This window comes from Pleuronectes platessa, chromosome 16 (assembly GCF_947347685.1).
Source record: "Pleuronectes platessa chromosome 16, fPlePla1.1, whole genome shotgun sequence".
In the NCBI taxonomy this organism is placed as follows: Eukaryota; Metazoa; Chordata; class Actinopteri; order Pleuronectiformes; family Pleuronectidae; genus Pleuronectes; species Pleuronectes platessa.
The window spans coordinates 4,752,601-4,772,059 of record NC_070641.1 but is presented as its reverse complement, the minus strand read 5'-3'; the positions used below and the strand labels follow the sequence as shown (position 1 = coordinate 4,772,059).

The 19,459-nt window shown below is 43.5% G+C and overlaps 1 protein-coding gene across 2 annotated transcripts; it reads right to left on the bottom strand.

Annotated features, from left to right (window-relative positions):
* Positions 1-1,799: 1,799 nt before the first annotated feature.
* Positions 1,800-19,327, bottom strand: LOC128458543 (zinc finger protein 646). Of its 2 annotated transcripts, none has more exons than XM_053443414.1 (6): positions 19,088-19,327; positions 16,656-16,912; positions 14,713-14,959; positions 6,554-6,751; positions 6,260-6,442; positions 1,800-4,264 (listed from the first exon to the last, which is right to left on the bottom strand). In XM_053443414.1, the coding sequence occupies exons 1-6, from the start codon at positions 19,220-19,222 to the stop codon at positions 4,097-4,099; spliced, it is 1,188 nt and encodes a 395-aa protein (XP_053299389.1). In that variant the 5' UTR covers positions 19,223-19,327; the 3' UTR covers positions 1,800-4,096. The 2 variants fall into 2 exon arrangements, with proteins under 2 accessions (XP_053299389.1, XP_053299390.1); XM_053443415.1 differs by having other exon boundaries at positions 6,260-6,439.
* Positions 19,328-19,459: the final 132 nt, after the last annotated feature.

The window sequence follows — 19,459 nt, the reverse complement described above, 5'->3', positions numbered from 1 at the left end:
AATATCACAAAGAATTGATGAAGGTGTTCAAATAGTAACATTTTCTGTCAGCATTTACAAATCATTCAAAGTATGTGAGATTCTTAACTGTCTCTCTGTGGCTTGGACACAGAGGAGATGCAGTATGAAGGATAATTTGAAACTCAGTCGATTGGAAGGTAGACTGACTGGAAGACCTGTTACTTTTCCATTGTTTAGAACTGAAAAGGACAGTTGTAGGCCGTCTCTCAGTGTTCACTAAGCTGTGTTTTTCTGGAGTCACACAGTCCTCATTAGTATAGGAAGAGATGTGCATCGTCATGGAAACTCTAAAACATTTCTGAGAGTCGTCAAGCTCCAAAAATAAATAAAGCAAGACTTAATTACTGTCTCTCCCAGACTAGAAGGGGAACGGGCACAGAGAGGGACCTCCTTCACTGACCAGGAGTAGTGAGATGGAGGAGCAAGCCCGAGACTGGGAGATGTTTTGTGGAGGCCAGTGGCATATCACAAACTGTCAGCAGCACCCTGATACCAGGATGCTGCTGATGAAGCGAATGAGAGGAAGAGGCTGCTGGACGAGGTGATGGCATCTCAGAACGAACAACGTGGACTGCAGGCAAAGGGTCCCCAGTCGAGTTTGGCTGCTGGATTGAAGGCATCATCAACCATCAAGTTGCTCAAGGAGCTAAAAATTCACAGACGAGTCCTGCACCAGACAATAAAGGAAAGGCACGGCCGAACACTGCAGCCAATGGTTCTGGACCAGGAGGAAAGGTCCCAACTGGGTCCTAAGATGCTAGGGACACACACTCAGATCGGATCAGCCTGTGGTGGGTCTGTCTTACCAGAGGTTAACTGATTTGTCCCTAACATCCGCTACTGGACACCTTGATCTGCTGGTGGTTGGCAATGTATCATCAAGCTGGTGCAGAACACCTTTAAAGGGATAGTTCCCCCCAAAATATGTTTCACTCACCTCTGATATCCCCTGGAGCCGCGTTCACACATTTAGACTTAAAACAGGGTGTAAATGACAGTTTGAGTTGAGTTTGAATATTGGGGCTCGTGAACAATTAGATGACACCGCATGTGGCATTTTTTATTTTTTTTTGTATGTTTGAAGAATCAGTTATCAGATAATTAAACTGTATTGGATTTGGCCCCAACGCTGTTTACCCCTGAAACTCCATTAGTGTTCTGTGTACTCAAACACTTCACCCACCCCTCCCTCGACATAGTGGTGGGTAGATAATGATGAATCTACATTTTTGGGTTAACTATCCTTTTAAAAATGCATATTCACCATCTTGTCCTATTAGCTTAAAAAAGGAGCATTGTTGTTCCTGAAACTATCAAGTTCTCAAACTTTCTCAGAATACTAATCAAAGTACCATGTTGAATAGATGAAAACTTTATAGTTTAATGAATTATGTTTCATTAAATAATTAAAAAAAAAGCATAAACATGATGCAATTTGGTGCAGATCCCCCCCCAAATCAAGAAGTAGTGAATTTAAATGTGGATTCATGAAGGGGGATGTTAGGTCTTCGCAGCGGTATGTGCCATTGTAGTTTACCTGATGGTTCAGAACAACCATGTTTGGCTCTTTTCTCCTCAGGAAGTGAAGCGATTTGATTCATCACATTGTGTCTGTGATTCTAATACAATGAAAAGATCAACAATGGATATCTCACCACTGTCTGTCACGTTGTGGGCTAAACAAATGCAGATAATAAAGTCCAATTAATAAATACAAAATGAATCATTAGTTGCAGCCCTTAGGACTGTAAGTTGTGGACAAGCAGCACTGGTGGAGATAATGATAAAACATTTTATTTGTATAGCACTTTTCTAAATACTCAAAGACACTTTACAAGGAGAGAGAAAAGCAACAATGAAAACATGTCATGAATAAAAATAGAAACAACTTTTAAAAGAGAAAATACAATGTCAGTAGAATTGTGGGTATTTCAATGAGCACCGTGTTAGCAAGCAAAACCTAACATAGCTACCTATGGGATCCATGTTTAAACTGTTATTCATCAAAACAACTGTTTACAAAACACTTTAGGGCGAATTTGGATTCATCCGGCCAACTACGACTGGCTGCTTATTGAAACACCCTGCAGGTAGGTGTAAACTAAATCCATACCAGGAACAGTGAGATGCAGGCATGACGTTCTCTACAAGAAAAGCAACACTGGAGGACATGTCGGAGCAGGGGTGAGGCTGGGGTGAGGGTGGGAGTGATGTCCAGAGCTGCCAACATTCTGTCCCATTAACCACTGTAGCTTCCACACTGACAGCCATGTTACGGAAACAAACCAGGCACCAGTTCTGCTGCCAAGTCACCAGCGATAAGGGCTGCCGTGGTAATCGGTGTTACTGGTTACAGTGTTCAGGCACATTCCGAATACAGAACTCCCTCAGTGGCCACTACTAATTCATTTTTTTTGTGCGTCAGTGGAAGCTCCCACGTCACTAATTATCAATACTTAGTGTGACGCTGCAGTTAATAATAGAAAGTGTCTGTCCGACCTGACCAAGTAGCTACAAAGCCCGACAGGTCTTTTGTCCCGTCAGGTTCAGGTCGCGTCGTGTCGCTCTACAGAAGAGTCACAACGCGAGGAACTTGAGGAGAGCTGACCGACGGGGGTTGTAAAGATTTGGGGTTTAAAGTTAAATAAGACGTTGGATTTTTTGTTTCTTCAAGATCTTTTAGTCATGATGGCCACAGTCTAGATAATTTAACACTGCACACATCTTCATGTGCAAGCAGAAGACTGAGGCTGCCTGCAGAGATATCTGACATTACAGATCGCACTCAGAAAATGCTGTACACACCGAGCCATTTCCTGTTAAATGTCCGGTGTAACCAGTAACACCAGTTTGCATGATTTTATTACCCAATGGGAAGATTTCCACACTGAGACATCCCTGCCGAAGATCATGTCAGTGAGTTGTGATGAGGGCAGGATGTGAGGCAATGTTACACAGAGCTCTAGACAGAGGGAGGGGATGGGTGGCAGAGACAGTAACAGTAATAATTAAACAGCACTTGTCTTCAAGTGCTTTAAAGTGAAAGGAACACATGTTAACGGTGAGTTTGGAACAGAAAGGATGGAGACCTGTACTGTTTCTTCTAGATTTGATTCCCAGCCAACAGTCAGTAAAACTACACTAACAACGCGCCACCACTCAGGTGCACATTTAGGAAAAGTGAACTTTCACTTGTGTGTTGAAAGAAGGTCACCGCACCACACTGTCCTTATTCTGTGGCTGCGTAGTGAACACGTCCTTTTCCGACAGCGGGGCTTCAGTTCACTTCACAACACAGAAGCCCAGCTGCACAAAATGTACTTTTCCCAAAATGCTTTGCTGAACAATAGTTGTGGTCCTCGCTGTTGCCTGGTGCTCAGAGATGAGAGGTGTGGGTGCTGTAACGTCAAACAGAACAGAAACGACTTTTTGAAATCGCCATGAAACCTCCTAACGCACAATATACACAAAGTTCATTCTGGAGCATGTTGAAGGGGTACGTTTAAAAAAAAGTTTGTTTCCCCCTTTCCCTTTACTTTCCAGAAGCCTCCTTTAGCAAAAAGTTGGGTTTTATGTTCGGAAACATATCAAACTGAAATGGAGAATTTTGTCACATTTACTTTGACAACTTCAGGGCTCAGGGCTTGGAACAGACTGTTGATAAAAAATAGCCTCTTGTTTCTTTTAACATATGGATAAGGAGAGTGGGGGGTGAGGGGAGACACTATTCATAATGGGGAGGATAGATATTTTCATAGCTAGAGTGGGGGGGAGGATAAATTCTCAGTGAGAGGACAGATTAGGGGACATTTTAACTTATATCCAGTACATGGCATAGATCATACATAAGGGTCAAGGCAACACATTTTTAACCTAACTACTTGGTTATCAATCTTAACTAGTTCTCAATAGTGCCCGTCCCTGATCCCAAACATAACGTTCCAAAAGGAGGGGCGAGGTGGAGGAGGGGGCGCCTCTGGAGTCCTCCGTCCTTGATGCTGGATCCGAAATGGGTGGGGACGAAGAGGGGGTGGCGGCAGATGCGAAGTGAAGGGGATGGGTAGGGGTGGAGGTCTCATTGATTGTAGAGGGAGCGCTGCTCCCAGGGCATGGCCTGGATGGTGCGTGGCACGGGGGAAGGCTTGAGTGTGGGCGCTCCGTTCGGATGAAGGGAGTGGCCAATGGGGTTGATGGTGGTGAGGGGCCGCTGGGGGGCCAGAGAGAAAGTGTCCTGGTGCTTCGGCTGTGGGAGAGGGAGGTGGGGGAGGGAGGGAAGGTAGGAAAGAAAGAAAAAAGAAAACAGTCAGTGCGGTGTCTTTTCAGATTAAATAAAATAAACTAACTAACCTATTCAATTTGGATGAATAAGGTTAAGATGAGTTCAGAAAAACATGTAAAATCAAATGTTCAGGATTGTTGTCTGCACATTTACACACGAGGAAATGAAGGAAGATGGTTTAAATGTTGAACAGGTAATCAGACAAATCTGGAGGTGAACTGGCACAATAATTGTCTAAGACCGTTCATTTAGTAAAAAAAAGGACGATACTGTAATTTGATAGTTCAATATCCAATAACTTCCAGATGTGGTCCTGCTCTACCCAGAGACAATGGTATGATGGTTAATGTTAATGTGCAGTGATTTTACACTTTATTTTGTTCAACAATTTATAAATGGCTACATTTCAAAGTTGTGATGCAGACAATACTTTCTTTACACAGACCAACATTATTTTGCTGTTTGTCAGCTGGGGTTGAGGTTTCTAACTTTGAATATATTTGTATCAGTTCAAGACTTGGATTTGACAGATTCCTAATATAAAATGACTGATATCTAAATCAAGGATGAAACAATGACAAAAACATCACAATCCTATCTACCTTTCAGATAACTCTACATCACCATAGACATTTATTTACATTTACAAAAGTACCTGTAGAACACAATTATGAAAGTAACCATGATGCGTATTGAGTGTTAAACCATAGAAGACAATGTGAATGACAAAGAGTCAAATTTTGTGAGATGTGAAACATGTGCAGCCCCACACACACAACATTGAGATGTGCAACACAAGCTGAGTGAATGATTAGTGGGAAAGAGTGAAAGAAAGATCTACGCTAACAGCACAGCCCCCGGTTAGTAGAGTGAGAGAGCTTCCTACCGCCAGGGTCCATCAACAGTTTAGAGCCCAACGTAAGGAATGACCTCATCAAGTGGATTTTAGTCTGCTGGTTTTATTTTCTGGCCAATCAGAGAAATGTCGGAGAACATGTTCGAGCTCTATCCTCAGTCGGGCCTTTTTTCTTCTTAGTTCTACACATTTTTTTGTCTAATAGCGTTCTCTCACCTGAAAGTTCAGACCAAGGTTTGAACCAAGCTTCATGTCTTTGTTACATTTGATCCACTTACGTGGGTTCACTTTCCAAATTAGGTTTGTATGACATACATACATACATCCTGTGGTCATCACCTACATGGGCAGATTCTACCTGTCACTGATTGGTTAGTTGACAGGAAGGTGTCTGATGTCAGTGGTGTGACCATTCAGTGGCTGATTCTCTTTCCATTTAAGTGGAGAAAATTTGTGTATTGCCTCATTTAGTCAATTTGATGGCCACTACTATATCACTATGGTATTACTACCAGCATCACTACCACTCACCTGACATTAGCTGATGGTAGTTTTAGGCTTCTTAAAGATTATCTTAGCTCTGTTTATTCCAGCCTGTTTGTTGAAGCGCATCTCTCCTGAACTTGGCTGCAGCATTTCCCTGCTTATCCAAGTGAAAAGCTTGTTGCCAAACAATTTAATCAGGGAACAGGGGATTTAAAATAAAGAGATGTATTTGTTGCCTGACACTTGACTATTGGCTAGTTTCAATGTATGCCGCACGTAAATGATGCACACCAACACTAGGATTTCTTTGCACAGCGAACCCCACTCTATTAGTCTTTTTGAACTTCCCCCCCAAAAAACGAAGGCATTTTGCTCAAAATGCTTTGAATTAAAAAACAACAGACCAAAACCCAGAGATTTAGTTCTGTGTCCACCAGGCCTCCCTACGGAACAAAGCAGTTTTCTGAAGAAGGGTTAGCTGGAGGACAGAGTCCCAGTGGACACAGACAGCACTGAAACATTAGTCCCTCTCTCTCCTGATGTTAGTAGGCAGACAGGGAGAAGGCAGCTAGCCAGCAGACAGTGGGTGGCGGGTGTGTGGCGGTTCTCTCTCCTACCATAGGGTTGGCGCTCAGCCTAGTGTATCCCAAGCTCATCTCCTTTACCTCAGGCACCAGGGGCTGGAGCAGGGAGTAAGAGGAGGATGGGGCGGCGCTAGAGGAGGAGACGTGTTTGTTGGAGGACGAGCTCCTCATGCTCTGCTGGCTGCTCTGGGAGGACACTGAACTGGGACGGCCCTGCTGGGAACACACAGATCAACACACCCTCTCAAAGTGACTGCAAATATCATACAGCTGGTAATGATTATTCATTGCTTGTGTTGCCCATGTGACCAGATTTCTCCTCCTTACCTGGTGGGGGTCGGGTATGGACTGGCTGGCCACGTTGCCGCCTTGCCCGCCCTGAGACATTGGTGACACGCAGTGGGAGGGAAGAGATTCCTGCCGACCGTGTCCTCCATGCTGCTGTTGCATCATGGCGTTAGCATTGTTCTGCCGCTGCTGCTGACGGCGAGGAGTGGCGGGGAAATTGGACCGGCGACTGCCAGACTGGATGGAGGGACAGGGTGAAGGGCGAAAGACAGGAGGAAGAGGGGCGTTAACAGATTTGCTCACAGCTTTATGCAACATTCAAAGCAGAAATACACACACACATCTGATAGCGCGGAGGAGACGTGACAGATGAATGTAATGACCTGTTGTTTTCCTCCACAATGCATCAGATCCTTCAATCTCCTCTTTTGTTCAGTGCAAATGTCTGAGGTGCGAGATTCAGTCTCATTATCACTACCCTCACTTCTTTAAAACTATTAATATGACAGGATGGAGTGATCAAATTGTACACGCATACACACACACAAATACACTCACAAATATTTACCTAATGACCACATCTACAAACCATAGCCTCTTCTGTAACCATGACAACTACAGAAGATGCTTGCCCTGTCTACCTGTCCCTGAAAGAGAGAATAAAACCATTTCTAAGCGAGTTTAACCTAACCTTCTACTGCTACATGAAACATCTAAGTTTCACACTTGGAAATTCATGCTTCAAACTCAGTGGGAGGGTGGGGGGGGGAAGGGGTTCTCTACAACTTTGGACGTAGTTCAGACCATCATTCATGTCGGGGATGTTTATAATTTGGGAGCCCCGTGAGACAATGGGAGATATTAAATGAAATGAGAGGAACACTGACTTGGAAGTAAAAATAAAACAATGTGCCGTTGTAGTTATCTGGGACTGCCTTTCATAAGGACAAGTTCAAGTTGAAGTAGGAAGTCCTTTTACCACACATTAAACAATCAACAAGAATTTTTTAACTGTCAATCTTGTCACCCACTGTATTCACTGGACTTAATCCGTTTCAGTATTAAATACTAAATATTAAATAGCTTTAAAACAAGTCTGCACTTGTTTTAAAGCTTCATCTAAAGCTGTTCCTTCTGGCCAGGGGTGACCTAACCCACCGAGGGGAATTTGTGCAAAAATTAGCTGTGGCCTCAAACGACCACCACTGAGAATTCAATTAAGAATAGCATTTTTAGATTATAGATTCAATTTTAAATTCACTTGGCTGATTCTGGAAAGTTTTTTACTATAAAATTTAAATTGAGGTAGGTAGACTGTTAGGATAATCAAGAGAACCGGAGAGCTAACTGTTGCGATCTGTCCCATTCTTGACCAGAAGCTTTTCAAAATAAAAGCCCCAATGTTTGATTCATTTGACTATTTAGAACAGCTATTTATTTAACTTTATTATGTCAGTGCTTGACTTTATTACATTTAGCTCGCAGGACTTTTACATTGACCTATGACCTGCTTATATCTTAAGTGGTAGTCCAAATGTTAGATTTTTTGTGACCATAAACTTTACACTATAACAAAGATGCTGCTGAATTTGTATCTCCTGAAATGGAATATTTGACCTTTCCTTGTGGTCTAATGTTTTAAAATGCACAAATAAATTACTACTAATAACTACTAAGATCAAATCACAACGCATGTCAAGAATGTTGCCATGTAGCTTTCATCCTGGTGGTAAAAAAATGAGTCCCACCGTTAAGGGATGTAACATTTTCCTAATTCTGATGAGCTTTAATAACTTCCAAATGTAAGTGCATGGAATTTTAGATGTAATGGTCGGACAACAGTGATCAGTCATGATCGTCTGTGTTTGCCACCACTGTAGAGACACTGAAACAAAAAGTTTCCAAAATTTGTCATACTGATTTCATGTTCAACAGCCAGGTTGGAAAAGAGGTTGAAAACAGTTACATGGCAGATACAATCAACTGTTCACCAGTTAATCAAATTTTTTATGTGACCACCACATCCAAAACTTGTACAAGTTGGCCCTTCCTCACTGCTAAACCTCAAACAACTGACTCTGCCTCACACAAAACACGCACGACACACACACACGCTCGCTCGCTTGCTCATGCTCACACCAACCTGGTTTTTGGCCGCGGCGCTGCAGCGGTGCTGGGCCAGGTCCAGCATGGTTCGGTAGCTCTTAAAGCAGGACGGGCAGTTGAACCGGTTCTTATGAACCAACCCCACGCACACACAGACACAAGCGCACGCACACACACAGACACACGCACACATAATTGGATTACTATACTTGTGAGGAAAATAAACTGAATTGTATCCATTTTCTCATATCTTAACCCTGATCCTTTGCCTACACTACCCTGACCCTGGTCTAACTCTGAGACACGCTCTGCCAAGCAGGCTGCTTGTAAAAAACTGTAGCTGGAGAAGGGAGTGTCCAGAAAAATCAGCTACAACATGTCACATGCACATTTCATCAAAGCAAACAATGCCAAACACACCTTGCCATACATGCATATGCACTCGCACTCCCCAAAAGTGGACCACATCAAGGTTACAACAGAAGCAATAACAAGTTCAAATATAATTTGAAAACATAAAAAGTGTAAAAAAAAAAATAGAAAAGCATTTCCTAGTGTATAAACAGCACTGCTGTCACTAATTTGTCAAGAACAATTAAGGATAAAGATTATCCTCCCTATAAGTCAGGTTTTACACTGTTTATCCTCTACACAATAAGGACTGCTGAAAGTCATTCTACTGTTATTTATCTCTGCGCACGCTCCAAGCACTTTATTAGAAACATCGGTTTAAACTTGCTTATTTGTGTAATCGTCCAATCATGTAGCAGCCTTTTACTGCTGGTTCAAAAATGTGAACTCAGTGACTTGTGTGATTGACGGTCCCATACGGGCTTGTTTAAGGTTTCTGAAACTGCTGATCTCCAGGTATTTTCATACACACAACAGTCTCTAGAGTTTTCACTCATGGTGGAGCCAAATCCAAGAAGAAGGCAGCCGCTCTGTGGATGGAGGCGCCTTGTAGGTGAGGTCACAGGAGATGACCAGACTGGTTTTAGGAACGGTAACTTAGGTAGAGTACAAAACTAGAGTAAATGGTTTGCAATAGACAACGCACTCCAAACACCATCACATCCGTTCAGTGAAGTCAGCATTACCTGCATCAGTTTGACTTACAGGATGCAGGCTGTGGGCAAGAGCATGACACTCTACTTCCCTTCTGCTTTCCACCTTTTACTGTTACATCAACAACCTTCGGCCTGAAAATGGTCAAGTTGTACGGAGGACTTGGATTTGTGCGGTTCTCTTTGACGCAAATTAATCTGTTAAATGTCGATCACTAAGCACTTCCCAAGGTAAGTGTAAAACAGTCACAGAAAATCCACCTAGCCGTTGTGTTACAGCAGAATGATGATAGGTACAGCCTGACCGCTCTGCCGCACTGTGAAGATACATCTGAGAGAACAGACTACTTACATTACAACAATGCATTTAGCTTACGTTTGCTCTCACTTTTCATACAGTTAATTGAGAACCAGAAGGCCACCTCAGACTTACAGTTGAGTACAGTTTCATAATGATCAATTTCTTACAATCTTGTCATAATTTAAGAGATCACTAGGTTGGTGTTAAGCTCAATTGCTGCATTGTATATCTTTATACAGCAGTATTTACAGCGCTATCCGCTGTGTGCTCACATACACACATTATGGCCCTCCTGGGCAGCATCAAGGCGCATTACTCCGCTGGTCAAGAGATTCTGATCCTCTGTTCTTTTCTTAACACTCACAACGGGGGCTGATCTTTATAAAAACCTCATGAATTCAGATTTATGTTCTATCCATGTTCTGTTCCTGGTGTTTTTGTTAACCTGGAGGAGATGGCGGCGAGGTCGGTAGAGTCACAGAGAGGAGCAGTCAATTACAGACAGAGCTGCCAAAAAGTGTAAAAAAGTAGGAAAAGACCCCAAATTAACACTGTAAGTAGACTTAGTGGAGCTGTGCATGAATCCCTGGTGTCTGCCCCGGACATTGTGGCGCTGTGGCTGGGCTGTCACATCGTCATTGCGATATTAAACAAGGTTATTGCATGTTTTAGTAATATTGTGCATCCCTAGTGGTACCCAAAGTGGATTATTCTGGATGCAGGATTTAACTTTCAAAGGCTCCTAGTTCTTTTTTGTAGGTTGCATGATGTTTCACTGCTGATCACTATTGTCAAGCAGAACAAGCTGATGTTAGAGCTGCCTAATGTCCACCCAAACATTGAAAGATTCAAATCCTTTAGCAGCTACTTAAGAAGCAACCACACAGCACAAGACGTGTATCCCCTCTTGGCCGACACACAACATCCCCAGACCTCCTCTACTACACCGGTAACATGTATTTACTGGAGAATATAGAGCACGCCCAATATAGAGCTGGAGACTGAGGCTAAATCCAATTTTTTTTTTTTAAACACATCTTCTCTGCTATGGATACGCATGGAATCCATACATTTTAGAGCCGCCAAAACAGAGAAGTTTCTAAACACTGCTGCTACGACAGCGAACAAGCATTAGTGTACGACAATTCCGGTGTCCAATGGGAATTGGGTGGGGCGTGCCATGCAGTCCTTCCTGTGTACACCTGCAGGCACATCCCCATTGTATGTGGGTGTTATGTGAGATGCATTTTCAGGTCAGGGACAGGGATTAAAACCAATACGGAGCCTAAACGCTTGTCTGAACAAAGATCTTTTTGGTTTTCCTTTTTTAAATACCGACCGCTTGTGGGATGTCAGGAAGGGAGGTCGAAGTGAGAAAGGTTGCGTGGCAGATATCAGGCCCTCCCGCTGAAGCTCTTTACTGGCAGGAGCTGGTGCCTGTTGTCACTGTGCTCAGGCCAACTACAGAGTTAACAGTGACAAGAGCTGCAGGGGAGGGACTGGAACTGGACACTCAAAATTGGGGAAGGAAAAAGGCGATATAATCAAGATATTTGTTATTAATATTCTAAATCTGCATCCGAAAAGTGACAAACCGAAAGAAAAGGCTGTATCTAAACACTGCTACGGTAGAAACATCACATAAGGAAGGGTATGTTGTGCATCACAACACCAATACATGGAATTTACGTGCTTGGGATTTCGAGCAAGTTACTGTTACAATGAATTACTTTTGTTAATAGGAAAAACTATTCTTAAGGAAAATGGATTAGTCTAGGGTCCTAGTATACAGTTCTTATTGTGCATTAGTCCTTCACTGAAAATAGCCCCAGACAAACAAAGCATTTCCTCTTGAATAAAAGACAGTGTTCATACAGTATACAGAATATAACTACAACTGTTTAAAAAGATGTTGCCTTGATGGGAAAAAATAACCACACCTCCCTTTGTGTTGCCCTTTCAGTCTGTGGAGTGAGGCCAAGAAAAAAGACCCCTAGACACAACCACAACTGAATGATGTTATCTTGAGCAAAGGAGAACCGACAAACAAATAAGCCTGCAGTCTGGTAAAAGTGTGGTCAGTGTCAGAACTCAATGTGAAGTCCTTTGGTCGGCTAATGTGTAATCTAAAAACATATGTCACTAAAACATGTATGTGTAGTGTGAAAAGATTTAACATTAAAAAGGGGACATATTATGAAATTCCAATTTTGTAGCGCTTCTACACGTTCATTTGGGTATCCGGCATGTCTACCCTCCCAAAAACAACTCCTGCGATTTGTTGTGGTTCCTCTATGTCAGAAACGATGGGGTGAGAGGGGGGCGGGGCAATCAAATCAGGTCAATCTGAGGAGGGCTGTTTTAGACAGGGTAAAAAGGTGCTGTTTTAAATGATCCTTGTGGTATTTTGACCAAAATATGTTACAGACATTTCATTAAGACCCCAACGAACTATATCAACTGTGGTAAAATGGGCATACGATGGGTCCTTTAAGCTTATCCATCTGGATGCCAATTTAAGGCTGGAGCAATTTCCCTTTATCAACAGAGAGGGCCTTCAGTTTCACAGGGGGCACTCGCATGGTCCAACATTAACATACATCTGTCTGGACTCAATTGTGCAGACTTCATTTTTAAAAACATTCTACAGTGAGAGGCATTACTCCACTATAACTTTCCACAGAAAATACTTGTTGTATGCACAATGTCTTAAGTAGAATGAAAATAACTAGGGATGTCCCGATACAACTTTTTCACTTCCGATACGATACCGATATTGTAGCCTTGAGTATTGGCCGATACCGATATCAATACGATACGATATAGGCACAAATCATACATATATTTATTCCTTATTTTGTTGTGTGGAATGTTAGAAAAGGCTTGATAAAGTGATGTTACTGTTACTGATGTTGTAGTGATATAACAGAAAACAATAGTCAGCAACAGTAGGTATAGGAAAAACTGACCCATGTATTATTAACCAATTGGTTACATAAATTTTAACCTTCAACATAAGAGTATTACCTCAACAAATCCAATGAAAACAAAATGTTATATTTAAAGTGCAAAAAAACCACTGGTTACCAACATCATTATACAATTGAATAGAATAAATTAAATTTTAAAGTGCAAACAATTCAAGTTCACTTCAGTTATTTTTCTACTGTCAGCATATGTTGGAAACAACTGTGGGCAGGGACAAAAACAACAAAAACTATAGGAATAATGTAGCGAGGTTCGAGGTGCTCCATTAAGCGTTTAAACCCGACATTACTCACCACCGACAGGGGCTGGTCATCAAGCACAATAAACTGGGCTATCTTTTCTGTTATGGCCATTGCCTTTTTGCTGTCCCGTGGTAGTTTGTCATAGCCTGGATGCCAGACGAATTTAGCCCCGCCCACAACAGATTTGGTCGGGCAGTTCGGTCTGGGGTCGCTCCATTGGGAAAAAATTATGGCCGGACTGGGCCAATCAGATTGTCAGGGCGGGCTTTATACGATGATTGACAGATGATCAACGGTGACGTAATCAACCACGTCACCAAAGTGCCCTCGGGTTGAATTCGTTTTCAACAAACATGCCTGCCGCTGGCGAGCTGAGATGTGTAGATGCTGCCATTGAGTCTGTTTTAGAAGACATCGACAGCGCATTCATTTTGAAAGAGGAACACAGAACGTGGAGGCGACGCCAGAGCACCGCGCTAATCCCTATCGCCCCGGCGCTTGGCTGTTCACAACGGACACTGAAGCGACGCTGAACCGCCGGGCAGCGCTAATAATATCACCCGTTGATCCAGTAGATCGCTGCACGGCTTTGTGCCGGTCACACCGGAGGCTGAAGCACCGCGCTGCGCCAAGGCTGCCTCGCGGTGCTTCAGCCTCCGGTGTGACCGGCACAAAGTTTTAACATGGGAGTGGATGGGAGCCAGCTGTTATTTAAGGCTTGGCGCTGCGCTGAAGCGTCCGGTGTGAACCCGGGTTAGTAAATAACTCACAATGCGTTGCTTAGCATACGTCACATACTACGTTGCTCTGATTGGTTGTAGGTCTATCCAATTGAGCGAAATACTTCCACACAGCCGACATCACTACACCTTGCTGCAGGCACACACGTTGTCGTTGTTGTGATCACGTGGGCTGTGCATGCTGGATCAGAGACGCTCTTCTTCCGCGGCCGGCACCAACGTTAATTAAGGGGCATTACCACCTACTGTGTTGGAGTGTGATCAAACCAGAGTCACCTATTATAGAAGTCCTGTAGCGGTAAATGGACAGCTTATATCGGAGCGCTTATATCGGAGTTTTTAGATTCAGTCCGATAAAATCCGATATTCACTTTTTTGGCTGATATCGGACTGATTTCCGATATCAATATCGGATCGGGACATCCCTAAAAATAACATCTTGATAGAAGAGGAGTGAGATAAAAGAAGAGCAGAGGTCAGATAAGTCCTAGAGGAACGGTTGATTAGCTCAGTGCAGGCTATAAGCAAAGATTTCGGTCATCTTCTCTGCTAGAAGGATTCATAAACTTTGTATCGATCTCATTTATGTAGCAAAACAAAACCTGTAATCAAATATCACATTTGATGGAGATAGAAAATACAAACTCTCGCACGGTTTAAAAAAAAATTCAGACATAACCAATATCTACGCAGCCCAACACACTCATCATCCAAGCATCATGCGCTCCTCTCCATGCACATTCTCACACACACCCACCTGGCTAGTTGAAGCAGAGGTGCAGCGATGCTGGGCCAGCTCCAGCATGGTCCTGTAGCTCTTACAGCAAGAGGGACAATCAAAGCGGTTGGGTCCGTCATCGTGGATCCTCTGGTGGTTACGGAGGTACCGGGCCAAACGGAAGGCCTTCCCGCACAAGTCGCACATGTAGCGCTTCTGGCCGTGGATTCGCATATGGTTGCGTAGGGACATGTAGTTGGTGTAGGGCTTGCTGCAAAAGTCACATCTGATGTTTGGAGAAGAAAAGATGAAAAGATGTTAAATCATTTCAGGCATTCAACTGATGCTCTCGGTTTACAGTGAGGTGGTTGGAGTTCTGTGTCTTTTCCAACAACACAGATTTATTGACATCAATTCCAAATAATAGGAAGCTGGAGGGCAGAAAATTCTCATTTGGACTATCTACAGCAGCTTTCCGACATGCAATTAACTCTGCATATTCATATTTTTCATAAATAACTTTTCCTTGCATCTCTGTCCAATTTTGTGGCCCCTACCAACAAAATGCTAGTGAAGTTGAAACCGCTTTTAGTGATCACATTTGTCCTGGGGCCCAATTTATCATTGGCAGTAGAATACTATTGAAGAATTGTGCAGCTGCTCTATGAGAGTTACAGAACTTGAAGGAAAGGTAACAGCACCACACACACACTGACTCTGCTGCTTACTTCTCTCTCTCTGAAACCCAGACAACCATACATACACACACTCACACACAAACAGTGTCATCAGACATGTGTAATCTCAGAGAGGGTAAAATTTCAGAAATTGTAAATTTAGACAATGTATGGACAGAATGCCGAATTAGATGGCGGGGCACGAATGACAGACACAGAGAGGAGCTGTAAATTATTGACAGACCCTGTAAAAAAAATAATATATATCTACATATATTCGGGCTGCTCGATTATGGAAAAAATCATAATCACGATTATTTTGGACTATATCAGAATCACGATTATTTAAACGATTATTAATCTGTGCCCTTATTCTGAAGTCTGCTTTATTTTTTTAATCACGTCCGGTTCCGGTAAACACCGATGATGGCTGCGTGTCTTATTCCTCCGTGAAACCAGGATATCGGTGCCCAGTTTCCAAACCCTTAATGATGGCAACCCTAACACTCTCTGACCGACTGACCGGTGCGGAGAAATGCGGGTCCGGTCTGACCGGTCTGAACAGCCAGGCGGGAGCGCGCTTGAGAATAGCGGTGCGCGGCGCGGCCGCTTCATGGTCTGCTGCTGCCCTCCCTGCTTTTCCACTCGCACTGTTTTTTTCACCGCCGATCACCACACACACAACTCGCCTCCTTCACTTTACTGCTGCTTGAGAGTGAGAGCCAGCCAGCTGGGCCGCTGAATGCTTTGGGGGAAGGACTGAATTTTTGGGAAAAAAATGCCAAATAATCTTTTCAACTCGATTATAGTAGTTTGGAGATTGTTTGACCCCATAATCGTAATCACGATTAAATCTTGATTAATCGAGCAGCCCTAATATATATATTTATATATATATATATAAATAAATAAATAAATAAATAAATAAAAAAATGTGTATGAAAAGACCCAAAATGAATATCGTTAGCGGACTTAGTGGAGCTGTGCATGGCTCCCTGGGAGTCTGCCCCGGGCTTAATGACACTTTAGACAGGCTGTGAGCCGTCTGGCTCGGGCAGTGGAGCTGTCCGTGGTCCCTGAGGCCATGTCCCAGCGCTGAGCATTCTGCATCGGGGAAGACCACTTGGGGAACTGTGCATGACCCTGGGTGTCTGCCCCAGTACTGTTTTTTGAACCCATCTGACTTAGTCTCTGGCAGCGGTGTCCATATGTGAAAGGCAAAGTCCAGAGAATGTCCATACACAACTATTCAGACACTTTCCAGAGTTCATGTCTGAAAACGGCTTTTGAGTCTCAAGTTCCTACCTGAAGTCTCCTGTCTTGTGTGTGAGCTTGTGGTTGAGCAGGGAGCTGGCGTGCTTGTAGGCGCAGGTGCACATGTCACAGGTGTATGGCCTCTCGTCTGATTCCATGTCATCTGGCACCGTTGTCGTTGCAGGGGCTGGTGCTCTGGAGTCCAGGGAAAGACTGGAGGTGGTCAGTGACGCTGCGGACAGATTGGAGGTGGTGAGGGCTGCTGAGGACGACGGGAGCTGATCACACCAACTGATGGTCGAACTCGGCTGTGAGAGAAGAAAAGGGACAGCTTAGAGCAGAGAACAATATCAAGTCATTAATCTGTGCAAAGATGCAGCGAGCGGTGTTTGGAAAATACTATTTCTGATTTAAGAAGTGGTATGAGATTTTGAATTTGTCGTCCAACCCCTATTTATATTAATATTGCATAAGGCAGACTATAGAAATGTTGTTCTCTTTAAGTATTCTGCTGAATGCGATGCAAGTTCAAAGGCAACTCAGTCCTTACATGTCTAAACTATCAAGCAGTCATCGCACTATGCTTCATCAGGACCCACAATTCAATCAGCTGTATACCCACTGTGTATTCAAAAAAAAAAAAATCCAGAGGAGCAGCAGTCTAGTGTGTCACCCTGAGGTCCACTCCTGCCAGAGCTCTGACATATCTTCATGTTCCCTCATATAATTTGTTAGTTGTACAGCACCATATTTTCCACACATCATTTTGCTGTATCTTTTGCAAATACAACTCTTTAAGTTGGACTGAGTATTATATACACTACATATTATGTTATATAAATCTTCATGACTTTGTCAACCGACTAAAATTGCTGGATTGAGACAAAACCACTCGACAATTCGACAACATTTATGTGGCATACAGAAGCAACCTGATAATACAGATGGCAAAATAACGAGACGCTGCTCATGATGCAGAGCAACGCAACTTTAATAAGATCTCTGAGTGACACTGGCATTCGGTAAAAGGCTGAGACGTACGGCCTCCTGCAATATCGGAAAGGTGCACACAAGAACGGCTGAAATAAACATATATGGCTTATGTTCTGTACGAACAGGTAATTAGGGTGTCCTGCGAAAATGTGTGCCGGTGTTAACAACCTGCAGGATTCCTGCATTTCATTTGCATTTTATGCTGTGAATATGTTGTCAAAGTTACAATTGAGCTCTTTCTGCCAAAGTGATGTAGGTATGAGATGAGTGAAAAATATTTAAAATTATGGAACCACACTTTGAAGATGACCAAAGGGGCGAATTCTCTCTCTTAAGGAACCTGATCATCATTGTCTCCCTCAGCAATTCCTCTACAAGAACTACTCCTATAATTCAAGTGTGGCTTTCAATGCAGAATCTCCCATTGCTGAGCTGTGTGAGACCGACACAACTGACAAATGTTATCTAGTTAGATCATATAACAATTAAAATCCCTGATGTTAAATTATCCTTTCAGCGATGCAGTAAGTGTGAGTAAACACACAAATAACAGAGGGAGAACGAGTGTTTTAGAGTAAGGCCTGAATAAAGTGATGCCAACTTCCCGGGGAGTCAGCGTCACCGTGCGAACACATAGTTGTATCAAAATAATTTGACTTGCACGTGTGGACGATATAAAGGTATCCTGTCAGGTGTTTCACATTCAAATCTGGAGAAAAATAAACAAGTGAAAGGAGGTGTAGCTGAACGTGTGGGTGTGTGTGTGTGCAGATGAGAGCCACCATGAATGAACCGCACAGTCTGGCATCACAAAGAGCTCTTTCAAAGTCCTCCGCGGGGCGTCTTCCGCCGCCGCTTCCTGTGGGACAGCCTGCCCGTGTTTACTTTGCGCTGTTCGCTAACAATATCCCAGGCCGAGTGTGTGCACCTCTGCTCCCACTGCTCAAAAAAAAAACCCTGGACCGCTGTGCAGGAGCTGACCTCCGCACAGCTCCCGGCCGGCGTTTATACGCGCGGCTGTGCTCGGAAGAAAACCCGCTGGCCGTGTTTGCTCTGTTGTTAGCTAAGCAGAGTTGCCTGGTGATAGCATCGGCTCGGTAATGTTCGGCTTCATTAAAACACATTCACCCAAACCTCTTTCCTAGTTCCAGACACCAGCACATGTCCAATGCAAACTTCACCAAACCATTTAACTGGTGTAATAGATACACAGTGGGCAGGAGCTCATGAGCACTAGCCGATTAGCTCGGAAGCTAATAGTCAACTAGGCCAAGAGCCACTCAGCGTGACGACGGTCTTGTTTGCAGAGAGAGAAATGAGCTCTTCCGAGGGCTACCTTGTGGCTTGAGATAACCCGGTGTTGCTAAACCAATTCAGCAGCCATGCTTAAGTAATAATTCCCCAAACTTTCTGTAAAAATGTAGCCCCGTTAGCCGCCTGGTGCAGCTAGCTTTGAGCTAGCTAAGGCTGGTGGCAGCTGGCTTTCTTACTCCGGAGTCGTTGGGATCCTTTTTCCAGAACAATTGAGAGCAGTGACCGAAGGTCTCTGTCGATGTCACATAATTAACTCCGTTTCGATCCTGGAAGTCTCCATGTGCGCTGCCGGTGTTTGTTCGGGCGTACATCGTCGCTTTTCAGGTTCTTCGACTTTTTCTGGATGAAAAGAAATAGGGCCGCTTTGTCGGGATCTTCTTCCGAAAAGAAAAATATTGCTTCGGTGAAATGAGCGTTTTGCTTGCGGACATATCGAAGCATGCAGGTCATTACTGCCGCCTGCTGGACCGGAGGGTGACAACGTACACGCTGAGAAAAAGGAGACTACAGCTAGATCCGTTGCTATGGCTTTACTATTTATAGGTATG

Bases quoted from the DNA above. Each gene is read 5' to 3' on its own strand.
- LOC128458543 (XM_053443414.1), bottom strand. From the start codon at position 19,222: ATGTACGCCCGAACAAACACCGGCAGCGCACATGGAGACTTCCAGGAT. The intron at 6,443-6,553 runs GTAAGGAGGAGA...GTGTGTTCCCAG, and splicing joins CCATACCCGACCCCCACCAG to CAGGGCCGTCCCAGTTCAGT. The intron at 4,265-6,259 runs GTAGGAGAGAGA...CCTCTCCCACAG, and splicing joins GGCTGAGCGCCAACCCTATG to CCGAAGCACCAGGACACTTT.